At 41.5% G+C, this 16,853-nt stretch overlaps 1 protein-coding gene across 1 annotated transcript; it reads left to right on the top strand.

The window, feature by feature from the left end:
- The first annotated feature begins 300 nt into the window (after positions 1–300).
- abhd17b (abhydrolase domain containing 17B, depalmitoylase) lies at positions 301–15,357 on the top strand. Its single transcript, XM_085787146.1, has 4 exons — positions 301–818; positions 3,185–3,661; positions 12,106–12,285; positions 12,739–15,357. Exons 2-4 carry the CDS (start codon positions 3,195–3,197, stop codon positions 12,956–12,958), a joined length of 867 nt encoding a protein of 288 aa, XP_085643272.1. The 5' UTR covers positions 301–818; positions 3,185–3,194; the 3' UTR covers positions 12,959–15,357.
- The last annotated feature ends 1,496 nt before the right edge of the window (positions 15,358–16,853 follow it).

Here is a 16,853-nt window from a genome sequence, read left to right as displayed (position 1 = left end):
GGTAAAAAACGAAAAATAAAAACTCTCTTGTAAACATGCTTTAAAAAGCAGTTACAAGAAACTCCTCTGTCGTCACTGGTTGGCCTGGCCCTCGGACTAGTAATCTCCTACTGGTTCTCCTCCGTGTCAATCATCACATAGCTCACCACTCTGCGGCGTCAATAAGCCACGCCCATAAATATCAACACTCTGCGCTATTGGTGGGCAGGGTTCTTCGAACGGTTTTCTATTGGCCCTGGGAGCTGTCAGTCACAGTCTCCCCGACAAGCCAAGATAACAAGCACAGCGATAGTCACAGCTACAGCGGTGATGTTTCGGATACTGATACTGCTTGGCCGCGAGCTGCTGGACAACCAACACAACACGGACGTGCGACGAGAATTTAGTTAATTCATTTTCTTTATTAATCTTTATCGATTCTACTCATGTCGCTGTTGAAGTGCTTAGACTTGAACCTTTTGAATGAATCGGCCTCGTTATCATTCAGGACCATATGTTGAGAGAAGTGAGCGGAGGAGAAAGACACGACAGTTTGGGAGGCTGTCTGGACCGGAGGACGAGGAGCGGTTAGCTAATAGTAACTCACATCTGTGCTGCTAAGAGGGATATCCACACTCAGAGTGACATCGCAAACAAACAGGACACGGAACAGAGGGATAATCTGTCCGAGGATAGTCTTGTCAATCACCTGGCGTCGAGAAGAAGATAACTTTGTTGGCTTCGGTGCGAAGATAGACACCTAACTACGGCGACGTTGGCAAACGCTGTCAACCTCCAAATAGAAAGAAAACTAAACTAAGGTCCAGTCGTCTTTCCAGGTAATGTGCTCATTTACTACGTCCAGTTGTCATGAGAAACACACGTAGACGTGCATGTAGAGTGTTGCTCACTAATTGGCTCATCACAATTGGTAACAAAAATGTGTCCACCCCTCCACAAACCCAAAGCAGCCAAGGGTCGCTGTAATCTCACTGAACACATTGCTGCTGCCTTCACCACCATTTTACAATAAATCCCTGCCGGTCTCCATCCTGTCCCCGTGGCTGGGGGATTATGGACTATTTTGGGGAATATGGGAAGCAAATAGCGTCCACTATGTATTTTCGCCTCTGCGTGTTTCCCATGGCATGTCACAGCATCCTGCAGAAGTAGTATTCATAGATTACAAGCGGCTCTAAAAAAAAAAAAGTACTCACCCCAAGTCATCCCCGAGTAGCACAAGTAATTAAGATGATTAAAGTCACCTGTGCTGTATGTAATCAGTTATTTTTAGGTCTAACACACCTGAATCTAGAAAGCAGGTTGTTGAAAAACGATGCACAATATCCTCTGTGTGAAGACTGATCAGATGTGAGTGAATGAAGGGAAATGATTGCTGCCATGGTATATGGGCATAGAAAATTAAGCATGTAGGGGGAATGCTGGTGGTGGAGGCCTCCAAGAAGCCTATGGCAAATTTGTAGCTCCTTTGAATTTGCCCAGAGGTGTATGAATGAGATGGAAGATATTGGCAACAACTGCTGCTTTGGTCCTTTGTCATACAGACAGACTCACATGACACCTTGGCTAGCTTTTGCCTGAAACCATTTGGCAAACTGAAATGAAGAAGAAGAAGAAAACCTGCGACCCATATTGAGATTACTGGGCTGCCCGCTTTTTGATATAAGCCAAACATTGCACATCAGCAGAATTTCAGCTTCCCCATGTTTAAGCAGTGGTGGCTGCATTATGCTGCTGGATGCCTTTCTGCAGCAGGAACTGGAAAGCTTGTAGAGGCTAAAATGAAAGAAAGCAGTATCATGCTGCTATATCCTGCAGAAAATAGCTTTTACACACTGCCAGAGAATTGCTACTTAGATGGTTTTACTTGCCTGCAGGACTCACATGCAACTCCTAACATAAAACCAGACCTTCACAGCAATGATGTCAAGCAATGGTAACATCATGAGACTGCACCTCAAAATAATCAAGAATTTATGACAGGGTTTAACTCATTCAACTTGACAGCGCTTTATGAGTGCTGTCAGTTAGAAAGGAGCAAAAAGAAGCTGCTTCTTTCATGCTGTCATCATCACATAGCCTCAAGGATGTAATTGAAAAGCTGTAATACCAGGGATTAATGCTCTTATTATGGTGTAAAAGTCTCCCCACGCTGTCATAAACTGGTATCATGATTCATTTTTCCTCGAGCAAAGCACGTGTAGTTTCCCCAAAGGTTAGAAAATGACATCAGAAAAGTACTGGGCATTCCTGAAATTGTGTAAAGTCTCCACTGCTGGTTACTGCAATTATATCTTCATAGTACAGATATCCATTTTATTCAAGGTTTTCATAAATCGTAAATCACAACATCTAAAGTACAAATATGTAAAATCTACAAACAAAACTAATTAAAATAGTCACCAAGTAATGATATTTACAGCACTCCTTCCAAGTTACCTGAGGAGCCAGTCTATCGCTAGAGCAAGTCGAGAGTGGAGAAGTGTTTCAGAGCAACATGAAAGAGATGTATGATGGTTATTTTCCAAACAGGGCTTTAGAGATGTACAGACAGCGATGCTTATTGCATCTCTCATTGAGAGAAGAGCATATCATAACGGATGTTATGGTGAGAGAGTTGTAGCTATAATGAGTAATAAACCTCCAGGGTCAAGGGTAAACACAATCTAAGAGTCTAAAAATGGAGGCAGCAGCATGTCTAAGATATGTCATATCTAAGAAGTAGCCTCGGGTCAGGGTCAGGGTAAGGGTACAGGGTACAGGGGGAGACAAAAAAGCCTTCCAAGTCAATACTGTCTGAGTGGTTGTGGAGCCTTGAGGCAGACAGAGAACAAACACTCAATCAGGGTCAGGACTGTTTCTTTTTTATAATCCTGGTTGAAGAGAGCCATGTGTACTGAAGAGGGGGATTGATAGTATATTTAAAAACTAATGGCAGCAGCCTGACTTTAGGCCCTAGTCCTGGAAACTCCCTGCTTTTCTAGTGTTTATATTCCTGGGGAGAACATCATTCAGCAGCTGTATGGCACACATTTGCCCGTGCACCGCTGATACTCTTGTGTTATGACATTTATTACATCTGTTTTCTTCTCTCTTTCTTTGGTTTCAAAGGTCATTCTTGGCTTTAATCTACTAATGAAATGTGTGTAATCTATTTTAACCATTCTCACTCTTCCTGTCACAGTGTTTTGAGGATGAATCACCTATCCTTCAGCGAGCTATGCTGCCTGTTCTGCTGTCCACCATGCCCGAGTAAGATTGCCTCCAAGCTGGCCTTCCTGCCTCCAGAGCCCACCTACAGCCTCATGTGTGACGAGAGTGGCAGCCGATGGACGCTGCACCTCTCTGAGCGCGCTGACTGGCAGTACTCGGCTCGGGAGAAGGACGCCATCGAGTGCTTCATGACACGCACGTCAAGAGGGAACCGCATCGCCTGCATGTTTGTCCGCTGCTCACCCAGCGCCCGTTACACGCTATTATTCTCCCATGGAAATGCAGTGGACTTGGGCCAGATGAGCAGCTTCTACATTGGCCTGGGGTCTCGGATCAACTGCAATGTCTTCTCGTACGACTACTCGGGTTATGGAGCCAGTTCTGGGAAACCCTCCGAGAAGAACCTGTATGCTGATGTAGACGCTGCCTGGCAGGCACTCCGGTCAAGGTAAGGAGAGCTGATGATGTGATGATGCGTGAAGGGGTGGATAAGAAGGGGGTGTATTGATTGGTAGTGGAATTACAGTAACTGAATAGCAAAACAGACCCCATAACTGGGTTCATATAGGAATGGAGGCATTAGCCTTGCAAGTGTGTCTCTTATCTGTCAGGCGAGGCTTGACAAGAATTGCACAGTTTTAACTTGTCTGCAGGATATTGTGTCATCACCCAGAGCCTAAGGTAAGAGTAGCACAACACAGAAAAGTAGCCAAAGATGATACAATGTCCCCATTGCTCTCTCTATATTATCCAGTCACAAATAAAGCAATCAGCTGTGTAAACAGTAAGGAAACTGCCATATATCTCTGTTTGTGTAATTTTCATGGACAGCTTTGTATTGGTGGTGGGAGGTGTTGTGAATAATAACAACAACAACCACCTTCTTGCTTTGTTATACTGTGAATGTCTGCAGCCAAGGGCTGAGTGTCAGTAGGTGCTAAATTAAATGGAGACCACTGAAATTAAAGCAGATTTAAAACAAAATGAGAGGAAGCCTGGCTGATGTAGACTGATAGTGAAAATCATTATGACATAATGGCCTAGCAAAAAGAGTTAGGAGTGATTAAGAAGACGTGGAAGAGGGAGCTGGGTGGAGGGATGATGAGATTGGACGTGATAAAACCAGGGGTGGAGATGACTAGTAATGGAGGTTTAGTAGGGATGACACCATGTTCTTGTAGGCGATAATAAGGAGCGTGATTTCTATGATCATACTGGCCAGCCATATGTAGGTGTGAGTGGGTGCTCTGCTGCATCTTTTTGCTCTGTAGGCTTTGAATAGACTTATCAGTCTACTGCTGTATTCGACTACTGATTGATGGTATCTGTATGTTGAACTGCATATTGATCAGTATCTGAGATTTCCCAGTCGATAAAAGTTATTTATTCGGTTCTTCTTGTTGGTCATGTTTGCATTTATCTAAATCATAACATCGTAAATCAGATTCCGTGTGGTTTTACAGTGGAAATTGCTGTTGAATTACATTGCATTTAAAAATATATATTGCTTCTATTACTGCTTCTCAAAATGCATTTTCTCAGCACCATTCCCTTCCCCCTCTCTCCATGTAAGCAGTGTTCACCAGTCAGTCTATCTAACCCCATGTCCCTCACTTCCTCCCATCTGTTCATTGTCTTCTACACTCTCGTCATCTCCTCCTTTTGTAACACCACACACTTAGTGCAACCATGTCTTTGGGGCTAAATCATCAAGGGAGCCTCTGTGCTGGGATCCCACAAACGTTCACTACATACTGTACGCGGAACAGTGGAGTAATTGATTCATCAAGCAACAGAAAATGAATTGACACCTTACAATGATCAGTTATATCTCAAGCAAACTTTTGCTGGCCTCAATTTCTCGTTTCTCTATTATTTAATGCAATGAAAAATTAGATACCATTAGGATTTGGGCTATTGATTGGGAAAAGCAAATAATTAGACGATAACACTTTTGTGATGGACATTCTTAACCATTTCCACTAGACAATGTCAAAAATTGTGGACAGAAGAAACTCTAGTGGCAGCTCCATCTGCACTCAAGACGTACTGTTGCCAATTTGCCATACACCTGTTCTGGTCAAAAAGGAGGAGGAGTGTCAGTGTTTATCTGTGTGAATATGATTGTGCATGAGTGTGTGTGTGAAAATTAACTGTCCATCATATTTGTGGGTTTTTTTGTTTATCTGGATGGGGTAGAAACAAGTTCATCCAGAAGGCCAATAGGCTGTTTCTGTATACTTCCTGCTGGAAGACAAACAAATGACTAAGTGAGGAGAAGGGGAATGTTGGCTCGGGAAAACTGAAAAGGCCGGAAGAAAAGAGCCAAAGCAGCTTAAATCGACCCACAAAGAGAAAAACTTGGCTACTGGTGTGGAGTGCTCCTCTCCTGTCAATACTGATGTGGGTGTATGCTCTCTCTGTGGTAAATGAAGGTGTTGCCACTGCAGAGATTTCAAAGTGCAGATGGATATCACTAGTACAGCAACTGGCAACAAAATGTCAATGTTTCTTATCTACTGACTATTCCGGTGAGTGTCTGTCAGTGCTTCTTTTACATTTTACACCATCTATACTGAGAGAATGGTCTTCTGTAAATAAAGTCCTTTTTAAATAAGGAAGCTGACAAGCTAAACAGGAAACCCCTGATCATAAAGCTCCTGTATGCAGGAAGTAACCCACTGCTGTGAAGACGAACCTGCTTTTCTGGAAACAAAACACTGTGTGCAAACAGACTCAAATACAGTGCTTTATGTTGAAATGTCTCTGTCCTTGGTGTTTTAATTTAGCATGCTTCACCTCCAGGAATGCTGCACCAAGTTTTACCAGAGCTCAAATGTAATAAGAAGTAAAAGAAACAAAGGCCTTCTGAGTAGTGTTAGCCTAACACATTCTTTTTTTCCCTTCTTTCTACACAGGCCAGACTGCTGAAAAGAGGAAGTAGTACTGGCACTGCTGTGTTGTTCAGCTTTTTTTGTGTTTTTAATTTCATTCTTTTCCAGCTTTTTCAGTAGATCAAGGAATCCCTTTGTGCCACGCTTAGTCCTGACAACAAGTGCAGAAATTAGTGCGGGGATTTCACTTGATCTAAACAGAGAAAAACAGACGCTTCATCAAATTATGCCTGGTGATTTGTCTCTGTGGCAGGACGTGGCTACTCTCATGAAAGCTCACTTATATAGTTTAGATATAAATTTGCACGGTGTGACACATCTTCCCTGTCTGTCATCTACACCTCATTTATCATTTCAGTGGTTTCCATTATTCCATAGTTGAGTGGAGTTATTCATACTATGACTGTAGTGATATGCAAATGTTTTCAAAGTATTCCTTTTTTGATTAATTTCATCATAGTGAGATCCCCAGAGCATCTAGCATGTGATGACATGTGATTGGTCAGTAAAAGTGTCTGATTGTCTGAATAGGTTAAATTTGTCCTTGAGCTACAGCACTCAGATGATTATCCATATCAATAGTGGCATTTCCTAATTTTCAAATGCCAAGTATACGGACCAGAGGGTTTAACTACTTGTCTAGTGGTATTACTGGATGTGCTGGCTGGAAAAGCTAATTACTTCTGTCCATGATATTAATCTGCAGTTTTATTAAAAAAGGACAGAGCAGGTATTGACCCTACATCCATCTCTGACACTGCATTAAATGTATTTGTAGGCAAATGATGGAATAATCTTGTTTGAAATCAGATTAATGGCTCATAAGATCACAGAACTGGCTTGATATTCAAAAAGCCACAACTCGGTTGCATGCTGTATGTCCCGTGCCTTGTAGTCCCATGGTTAACAATCACACAGCACAGTTTGACTGAGTTCCCTCTGGCTCTCACAGTAAGACGAGTTGTACATGCTTACATGTCTGAGTGCTTGCTGTTCTGTCTCTGCAGGGCTTTGTTATGCATTCACACACAGTGGTAATTACATGGTGTATGAGCAAAGACTCACAGTAACTGATAAAGCATTAGGTCTGTATGATGCCCATCACTGCTGGGGCTGGGTTAGAGAGATACTGACCCTAACTCTAGATACTGAATTGTCTGAGATACTGAGACAATTTGAAATTTTTAGGATTTTGTTTTTGCTTCTCCCTTGAGTTAGTTTCAGTGTGGGAATGCCACACTTGCCACATGTCTTGTCAGCAAGGCTAAACCTTGACACATTTTAACAATGACACTCTCAAAAGCCAAGTTGCAAGTCTAAATGCCAACGTGTCATGACATCCCCCTCTAGGATCCACAGTGTCTTCTCATTTGAGAGCATAGCTTGACTTCTATAACATTTTTAAATCAACACATTTGTGACTTTAAAAACAAGAAAATGGACATTTGTAAGGAATTGAACTGACAGGTTGTCACGGGTTAAAGAAAAACCCACACATTATGTAACATTATGTAATAATGTGTATATGGTTTCTTCACTTGTGCACAGGGCACAAAGGTATGTTGCACAGACAAGTTTATTTATTCTCCGCCAGAAAAATTGAAGGATCCCCAGGATCATTTGCATACTTACACTGGCTTAACCAAATGAGTGTCAATTTAAAGTTTGTGGTTGGGATACCTTGATCACTGACAAAAGCCTCTGTCTGACTTCTTCCTTTTATTGCTATGTCACCGTCTCTGTCTGTGAGACGTCCGCTGTCTCTTCACTCACAATTTATATTATGGTAATGGCCCTGCTGTCAGAACTGTCAGCACTGCCAAACACGGCCTACACACCCCTGACACTGTCAACCCAACAAGCACTTGGGTTTATACTCATCAAGTGCATCCAGTGCTACAACGTCTTATGCTAAGATAATAAAATGACAGTTTTTAAGCATTCAAATCTGGGATTGCTTGTACATGAAGAGGAAAGTCTTGTGCACAAAATAATGAATACTGTTGGCCTTGGATACCACTATAATATATTATTATATAATTTCTGACTTGTGTCTCGGCAGTCTGTTTCTGATGGTTGGAGAGCTGTGCCAGATTCTTAATGGACTGTGTGTGTGATAGAAGGAGGGTACATCCCAGCCTTTTGACCCTGCTGAAGATGAATCAACTAGATTGTGTTTATCACATCAAACGTCCTCACTGCGTGGCCTCACATTAGTCGGCTGCCTACATCCCTCGTGCATGTCTCTCATGTTGGATCAGACGCAGAGCCTGTAGAGGAGAGCGACTCTCATCTCCCCCATTCTCTCTGCTTGTTGTACAGTATCAGTGTCTTCTTCTTTTTTTCTTTTTTTGATCATTTGACATTTTGAACACACGCAGATCTTGATGACTACTTCTTCTCATGTCTCATGCTGTGTTCTTTTTCCTTATCTGTGATTCAGCAGTAAGCAAATTCACCTTCTCCTGACTGTTAATAAACTTGTGTAGGCTGCTTTCACTGAGCTCCATAGTCATGACGGCTAGGGCTAAACATAAAACTGCTCTGCGCCAATCCTCCTGCGTTCTTTTGTTCAGCCATCGCGGGTGAGACACTCCCTTCACCTGAGCAGGGAGTGGATCAGATGATTCACTTGTTATATGACTCGCCGTGTTTACACATTCACACACGACTGCCATTATCATAACAACAGAGGAATGTTTCAGATGGGGTCTACTATTTGATGATTAAAGAGTGACGAAGTTGGTCAGAGGCGTGAGCCTACTTCCGCTTGATGTGTGTGTGTGTGTGTGTGTGTCTCTCTCTCTACAGAGTGGCACTGTATCTTTTTCTTTTCCCTCAGAGATGGAGGCGGGCCAGCAGTCAATCCTGCTGGTCTAATATTGAGTGGTAGCCTAGCAACCAATTTCCAATGAGCTTTTAGGCCGAGGCCTTCCTCACACTGTAGCCAATGAAAACAAATGGGAAAGAAAAATGTGTCACTTCCTGTTCAATCATCTAATTGATCCAAATCAAACTGCCATCCGTCTTCTCAGACACTCAATAGTGGGGAGAAATTCTCACACACAGGGAGGCGACTCCGAATGTCTGTGATTATTTAGTTTTCCTTGCTTGTATTATCAGTGGCAGTTGGCCTGATGAATCCTGTGGACAAAGACTGCTGTGTCTGTCGGCTGGAGCGTGATCATTTACCTTACATGCCACAGAACAACAGGAGCATGGTATCTGCTGGTTATATACATGCTGTCATTGCGTCTTAATATTTAATTCACTCTTAGCCTATTGACTTTTTAAGTGTGTGAGCACTGAATGGCAAACAGATCCTGGCATCTGGTTCTTTTCAATACTCAAAAAAAAAAAAAAAAAAAAAAAAAACAAGCATTCAATGAAAGGAAATGGGTTAAAGGTGCATTGAAGTGCTTCAGTGAAGGATCCCCCTGCTGTTGTGCAGATGGTACTATAATCTGTTAAACATGCCTGTACATATGTTCAGGATATCTTAAAATATCTATTAGTCACAGTGACTGCTATGAGATGAGAATATTTTTGGTCTGCAGGGATTCAGAGGTGGGCAGCCAAGAGGGAGCGAGACACAGAGCAGGGGAATGAGGGAGGATGTTGTGCATAATAGATTGGATTTGTGTCAGGAGCCTAAATTGATGAAGGTTTGGGGGAGGGGTGTAACCATGGAGCACTGCTGGCTGGGGCCTTTTGACGTCTGTTCAAGCTGAAATGCATTGGAGTAAATTGTAGACTAGTGATGGCCAGGCCAGGGGGTTGTGCCGAGTAGGGATCTAGGCTGGGTGAAGCCTGTCATGGTGGCGTTTAAACTAGAGTGCAGCTGCAGGTCTGCACTGCCATCGTCCTCCTCTTTGCGCAGCCTTTTCTGAATGTGTGAGGGAAAAACCACAGCAGTCCATCTCGCTGCCAGCATGGCAGGGTGGGATAGCAGTTAGAGTGACCTTGTCAGTGGAAGGTCACAGCTTCAAGCCTTGCATTTTTTATTATGTTTATATGTGTGTCCTCGAGCTCCATTCTACCACTTTCACATTTTTGGGGCAGCCTTGCATTTAGCATTCAGCATCCTTATAACTGATGATGTCAAGTAATCTCAAAAAACCCTCTCTATATTGATATTACATCAGTTTTATGTTCTGACATCATGTGGTTAGCGTTTTTTAACAAAGCTCACATCTTTGACTTTCATTCTGAACCATCAAAGGCGACTTGTCCTGCTACCTGTGGGGAACAGTGGCAGTCCCCTCAGATTGCTTCACAGCTTCTGTTAACTCACTTTACTGAACCTTTGAGTGCCAAAATGGATTATTTTTCACTTATTTCTTTCCATTATAATCTCTGTGATTGCTCATCAGACAAGTAGGTCACTGATGGTATAGAGAGCTTCCTGTAAACATCAGCTGATTTCTGAGAAATGGCCTTTGGCAAAACTGGACCAAAGCAGAGTCGCATTAAGAGTGACGAGGCTTTTTATTTTGATGATAAATAATTAAGATTCCACCATGGATGTGGTAAATTATAAAAGCATAGTGGCATTTACTTTGAAATGTCAAATGCTCTTTTAGGCAGATTTTTTTATTTTAATAGCTAATGGTTCATATTAGGGCCACATCAGAAAAGGCGGTTCTATCCATCTCCCTTTAATTAGTTACATTGTGTTTTATCGCTGAGATCAACTTTCAGTCCATGAATTGCATTTCATCTGCGTATCAGTGTAGCATTCAACAACCAGCGGTCAGTTTTCCATGCCATGTTGGTATTTTCCCCCCTATTTATACTTAGCTAAGGCCAGCTGACCCACCAGCAGTAAACAGATCCTATATTCCCAGCCAAGACTGTCTACAAACCAGACTCCCTGTGTGTCTATATTTCAGTGTACTGTCTCAAGTGGATGGGCCTGTTCTTAAGTCTGTTGCCCTTTGTAGCAGTAGGCAGATTATTCCTTTGCAAAGCTTGTGTTAGATGTGTATGTGTGCCATATTTAATTATGATAATTCATTACAGCAGTGTGGTGTCAGCCTTGGCGTTCCAGTATTGTTCATCTCTGTGTAATATAGGAGTGCAATTGCAGAGGCTGCACTGTTAAGCCTGTAATGCTAGTGTTCCTAATTTTGATAATGGAGTGGAGCAGAGATTTTGTCAGGCTGGTTGTGACTGTTTACTATGCTCTATCCAGCAGTGCAGCAGTGGAGACACTGATGCAGTGTGCTCTGACTAGGTTTCAGGTCGTCAGCTGACTGCTCGCTTGCTGGAGTGGGTCACGTTCTCCATAATCAGTTGTGGAATGTCTTTGCTTCCCTTTGCCTCTCTCTCTCCTTCTCTCCTTCTCTCTCTATTTCTCTTTCCCCCTCAATCTAGCATCAGTGTGACTCTTTTGCACTCTTTCTGCTAATTTCCCTCTTATTTCCTTTCCTCTAACTGAATCATTAGATTCAGTGTTGGTCGTGTCTGTTTATCTGCTGTGAAACGCAGCAGAAAACCACTGAGCCGTGGCTGTGTCACATCTTTGTGAGCTTGTTTTAGGAGGGCCTATAATCACTGAGTCACTGTGGCATGACATTTCAGCCGATAATAGAGTATGAGTAGGTCTCAGTTTGCACACAGGTGCATGTTTGCTTATGGAGCAGCATGTTGGACAAACAAGAGAACGATGGGGGACTAATTGGCAGTGTGTGACAGGTAAAAGGTAGACTTTATACAGAGGATTGTTTTTTTTAACAAGTTTCCCTAATTCTATGAAGAACATTTTAAGAAAATAATCTTCAAGTCTTCAGATTGCATTCCAAAATGCAGCGTTTGCCTTTTCTATTTTGCAAGCTAAGCTGCTTTTTATCATTTACAAAAGGCCTAACTGGGTACCTGCCAACCTCTGGTTGAGCACACAGAATTTACCTAAACATGTCTGGCTGCTAGTAGAATAAACATCCTGTCCATGATCAGCAAAAGCATGATATTCAGATACTCTCTGTCCTTCTGGCAGGTATGGCATCAGGCCAGAGAGCGTGATCGTCTATGGCCAGAGCATCGGCACCGTGCCCTCTGTGGACCTGGCATCCCGCTATGAGAGTGCTGCAGTCATCCTCCACTCCCCGCTCACCTCTGGCATGAGAGTGGCCTTCCCTGACACCAAGAAGACCTATTGCTTTGACGCTTTTCCAAAGTAAGTACAGTGCTCGATGGACAAACAACGTCCTCTGAAAGGCCCTCTGCCTCCATACACAGATATTCATGAACAACAATATGCATGCCATGCATTTAAAAACACTATATGAATGAATCAGGAAAAACATAGACAAAAGCTCACAAACATGGAGTTAAAATCTAGAAGTTTAAATTAAATTCAATGTGGAGTTAAAATCTAGAAGTTTAAATTAAATTCAATGTTTTATTGTTTGAGTTGCATTACTTAAATATTCTGTAGCTCCCTCTGGTGGCCAGTCAGCAAACCAGCTCTGCTCTGGTAAATTTCCTGCATTCATTGTTAATTTTGGGTTCATGATCCCAGTAAATCAACGCAACGCCCCTGTTTGTTTATCTGCAAGAAGAGTCTGTTTTGACTGTATATTCTGACATCCCTGTCTAACTACTCTCTCCTTATTTTCTAACTTGAAAGCATCGACAAGATTTCCAAGGTAACGTCACCGGTTCTGGTGATCCACGGTACTGAGGATGAGGTCATCGACTTCTCCCATGGCCTGGCACTATATGAACGCTGCCAGCGCCCTGTGGAGCCGCTCTGGGTGGAGGGGGCTGGACACAATGACGTGGAGCTCTACGGACAGTACCTGGAGAGACTCAAACAGTTTGTTGCACATGAGATAGTCAACTTATAGAGGAGAGGGAGGTGGGAGAGGAGAGGGAAGAAGCCACGAAAACAATAGCTTCCAGGAAAGGTTGGGCGATGGACAAGGGGTACTCTTTTTTTTTTTTTTTTTTTTTTTTTAATTTTGTGGATTAATGCAGATGGAGGTGATGTTTGTCTTTGTCGTGCTGACTTTATGGCAATGGGCGCCTCTTCCCCTTGGAGCTCAAGTTCACCCTGGCCCAGCACCTGTCATTACTGTCCACTCCACATGCTGCTGCTGTGAACTCACAACTACCCATCAGTTTGTTTTGCTCTTGGTTTTTCTTTTTCATCATGTTGAAAATTGCACATCATGAAAACGTGTGAATGAAAGAGGAGGTGGTCATGTACACAGACAACACCATGTGTATTATGCTATATATGAGTGTGTGTGTGTGTGCGCGTGTGTGCGTGTGTGTCACATTTTGCTGCCTTTTGAGAAGGACATGGTCCACAGTTCTCAATGGAGACCTCTGTTCAGCTCCAGAGGCTTCAGAGATCCTGAGAAACCTTGGACCCGAAGTGGACCTGACCCTCACTAATTCAACTGAACTCCATCTGACTTTGAGGTCAGGTTTGGTCCTACACAATGTAGTTACCATACATTTTTTCTTTTTGATTACTGTTGATTATATTTTTTTATACTGTTCATGATATTTGCACGTATCAGCTATCACTGAAGAACTGTACAAGACAAACTGACATATTACCTAGTAGTGCCAGTGTTGCCAAATGTTTCATATAATCAACTGCAGACTTAGACACACAAAGAAGTACAAATAACATCAAGAAGCATCTTGAACGCTTTCTTAGCTCTATCCAGTCACCACGACTTTGTTTAGTCTTAAAATGGTACAATATGATGTTATAATCTACTACAAAAATATGATGCAAGATGGAGCTCAGTAAGAGGCTGTATATTGTTGGCCAATAAAATAATGTTCACACCTTCATTACTTCTGGGTTTTACCTTGAAGTGTTGGTGTAAGATCAGTATCACGATGCTCTTATCTTGAGTCATTAAACTGAAAATGAAAGAGTGGACCATTCTGTAGACAAGATACCTGACCCCTCTTTGCTGAAAACTAGTATTCGCCTTGAGATAGTTTAGATGCTAGAAGATGATACTGTTAAGAAGCCCAGTGTTGACAGTGTTTTCTCTGTCTTTGGGTCTGATGATATCACGTTAAATAATAATATATGTAGTTATTATTACAGACCTCACTTATGTACCTGTATCAGATCTTTCTAGATGTGTCTTTTTTATATGATAAAGATGTAACTACTGTGACAGCAGCTTTGTGCTCTGATCAAGACTTATACCACTAATGCCAATCAAGACTGAATGGTGACCACTATTGAACTGGTGTTGATTCATTTTCACTTCAGAAAGTTGTTTGAATATGGCTGTTTTATTTTAAATACATGACAAGCTTTTACATTTGAATATTTGAGCTGAAAATGAGTGCAGTCCAATGTCTGAGGTTATGTGAGCGTAAGCAGGTCATCATTGAAGGCCTCCGTGGTCAACAGACTGTTTTCCTTTTTGTTTTTGTCTTAACTTTTGTCTTTCAGTCTGCATGACATTTCTGAACCAGTGCTGTTTTTTTCCCTTTTTAATGCTGAGTGATGCGAAGCAAAGCATTATCCAGCTGGTAATCCATTAAGGCACTGTCGGTGAAATGAAATGAAAAGTAAATGTCAAGTGCTACTGCATGCCACAAATGGCTAGTTTCTCATGTTTTGGCCTGTATAACACAACTATCATTCTCTCATGGGTATTGTTAATTCCTGTTTTACACTTGAACCTGTGTTCACAATAGAGGTAGAATATTGTTAAGTGATAATTAATCAATAAGCCAATGGGTGCTACTGTAAACCTTCAGGTCTGATTTCTTACAGGTTGAGAGGAAGCAAAGATAGTTTGATGTTTGTCAGACTGACCAATATCCAGATCAGGATTGGTAACTGATGTTTGTCAGGTGATGGTCTGCTGTTATGACAACTACTTTTTTCACGACTCATTTGTCTTTATAAACAAGGTTATGCTTTCTTTGATTTTCACTTTGTAAATAGTATTTGTACTGGATAAGTTGTCATGTTTATTTTGTTTTCACATTTTATTTTATTTTTTTGTCATCTCTGAACTGTAGTTATTTCTTACTTCTCTAAATCTTGATATGAAAACTATTAAGCCCAAGATAGGCCATGATTTTGGCTTCTCAGCTGACCTTTGTACTGGTCACCTTGACTAATTTCATCTCTGATTTGATTAGATTAATTTTTTGTATAGCATATTTCAATACAGAAGGAACTTATATGTAATAACAATATTCATATAGTAATTCTAACATGGATAGAGAAAATAAAATGGTAATTGAGGAGCAACACTTTTTGTCACTGAACTTTTGATTGGAGTGAAAACCTGTTATGCCTCCTAATATTGCATTTCTGTTGTAGGTAGAGATGGGTCATCTTGTGCTACAACAATGGGCAATTTGATATGTGATTAAGATGGCACAATACTGTGTAATAGAGACTTCTCCACAAATGGAAGGAATATTGTGAAGGGAGACCTCATGTTCTTGAGAGAGGAGAGTGAGTCTGTTATCTTTAGGACAAAGATGTGAACTGGCTCCTCCATAACAATCCAGCCTGATATTTATGGTCAACAAAACACCCTGCGCTCCTTTCATCAGGGTGATCATCGTGCCCAAGTATTTCACATCTCATACTTGAGTATAAATATAAATTCTCTGGTCACATGGAGATCTTAAAACAGCTGTACATGTCATGAAGTCCAACATAACACTGCCATATCAAATACTATCTTTACTAATACTAAGTACTAATATTTCAAAACAGTCTTGGCTGACCGGAACAAACTGTTAACTTGATACTGCTCAAGGTGAAGAGGTCGACCCTGCTGCTTATAGACGGGCACAGTTATGCATGAGAAGAGGAACATATTGAGGATTAATATAGATTGTGAGGAAAATCCTAAATTATGACTACAATAACTATGTAAGGTGTAAAATGTATGAGAGTATATCTCAGACTCAGAAATGTCTTACTGTATTTGTGATATTATTATTTTTCTCTACAATGCCAGAATTAGAGCTTCTGTGATCTTGTTTGTCCCCGTCTGCCTCCAAACCTAGGTTATTATTTCCCCTTTCATACCAGCAGGCGGTGGTGTGGCCCAGTTTTAAGCCCCGCCCCTCAGTCCATGCCGCTTCAAAACTCCTGGTGACCCATTCACGATTCCTCGAAATTTTCGATTACAGTAGTAGAGTATCTTTGATATAGTAGCTGAAAATGACCTGTCGACCTGTCCAACTCACACGTAACATACCTTAGACTGAAAATCGAAGCGCACAGGTCAAGTAAACACTGAATTGTTCACTTTACCATTGTAAACTAAACGAGTAGCTAGATGAATAAACAGCTTGATTGTTTTTCAGCAGAAGCATACACGAGGGTATCGAGATGTGGTACAGCACCTTGCTGCTACAGGATTCGTCCTCTAAATTACTCATAACATAAATGATAAAGATTAAAATGCTACAATTTCTTCTAAAGCAGTGACAACCTCTGAAACTCTTCCTACTGACCATGTGTAAACACCTGTGAGGTCACGCCCTCACATCCTTTCAGGGAATTTGTGTGTTTATTAACCTAAAGGGAGTTGCATCCCTACAAGACACTAATGACACGGTTATTCCAAAAATAAATTATAGCTTCTAGAGACAAATTACATAATTTGATTACATCAAAATAAAATAAAATATGTTTTATATAAATGTAATAATTAAAGCTTCATGCAGCGAAACACAGTTTACAGAATATCTTGGATCCATGTCCTCAGTGGTTTTTAAATATTG

Source organism: Trachurus japonicus, chromosome 9 (genome assembly GCF_045865225.1).
Source record: "Trachurus japonicus isolate A0001 chromosome 9, Traja_1.0".
In the NCBI taxonomy this organism is placed as follows: Eukaryota; Metazoa; Chordata; class Actinopteri; order Carangiformes; family Carangidae; genus Trachurus; species Trachurus japonicus.
This window is presented reverse-complemented; position numbering and strand designations above follow the sequence as displayed.

Excerpts from the sequence above, each read along its gene's own strand:
- abhd17b (XM_085787146.1), top strand. The coding sequence starts at position 3,195 with ATGAATCACCTATCCTTCAGCGAGCTATGCTGCCTGTTCTGCTGTCCA. Across the intron at positions 3,662-12,105 it reads TGGCAGGCACTCCGGTCAAG|GTATGGCATCAGGCCAGAGA; the intron begins GTAAGGAGAGCT and ends TCCTTCTGGCAG. Across the intron at positions 12,286-12,738 it reads TGCTTTGACGCTTTTCCAAA|CATCGACAAGATTTCCAAGG; the intron begins GTAAGTACAGTG and ends CTAACTTGAAAG.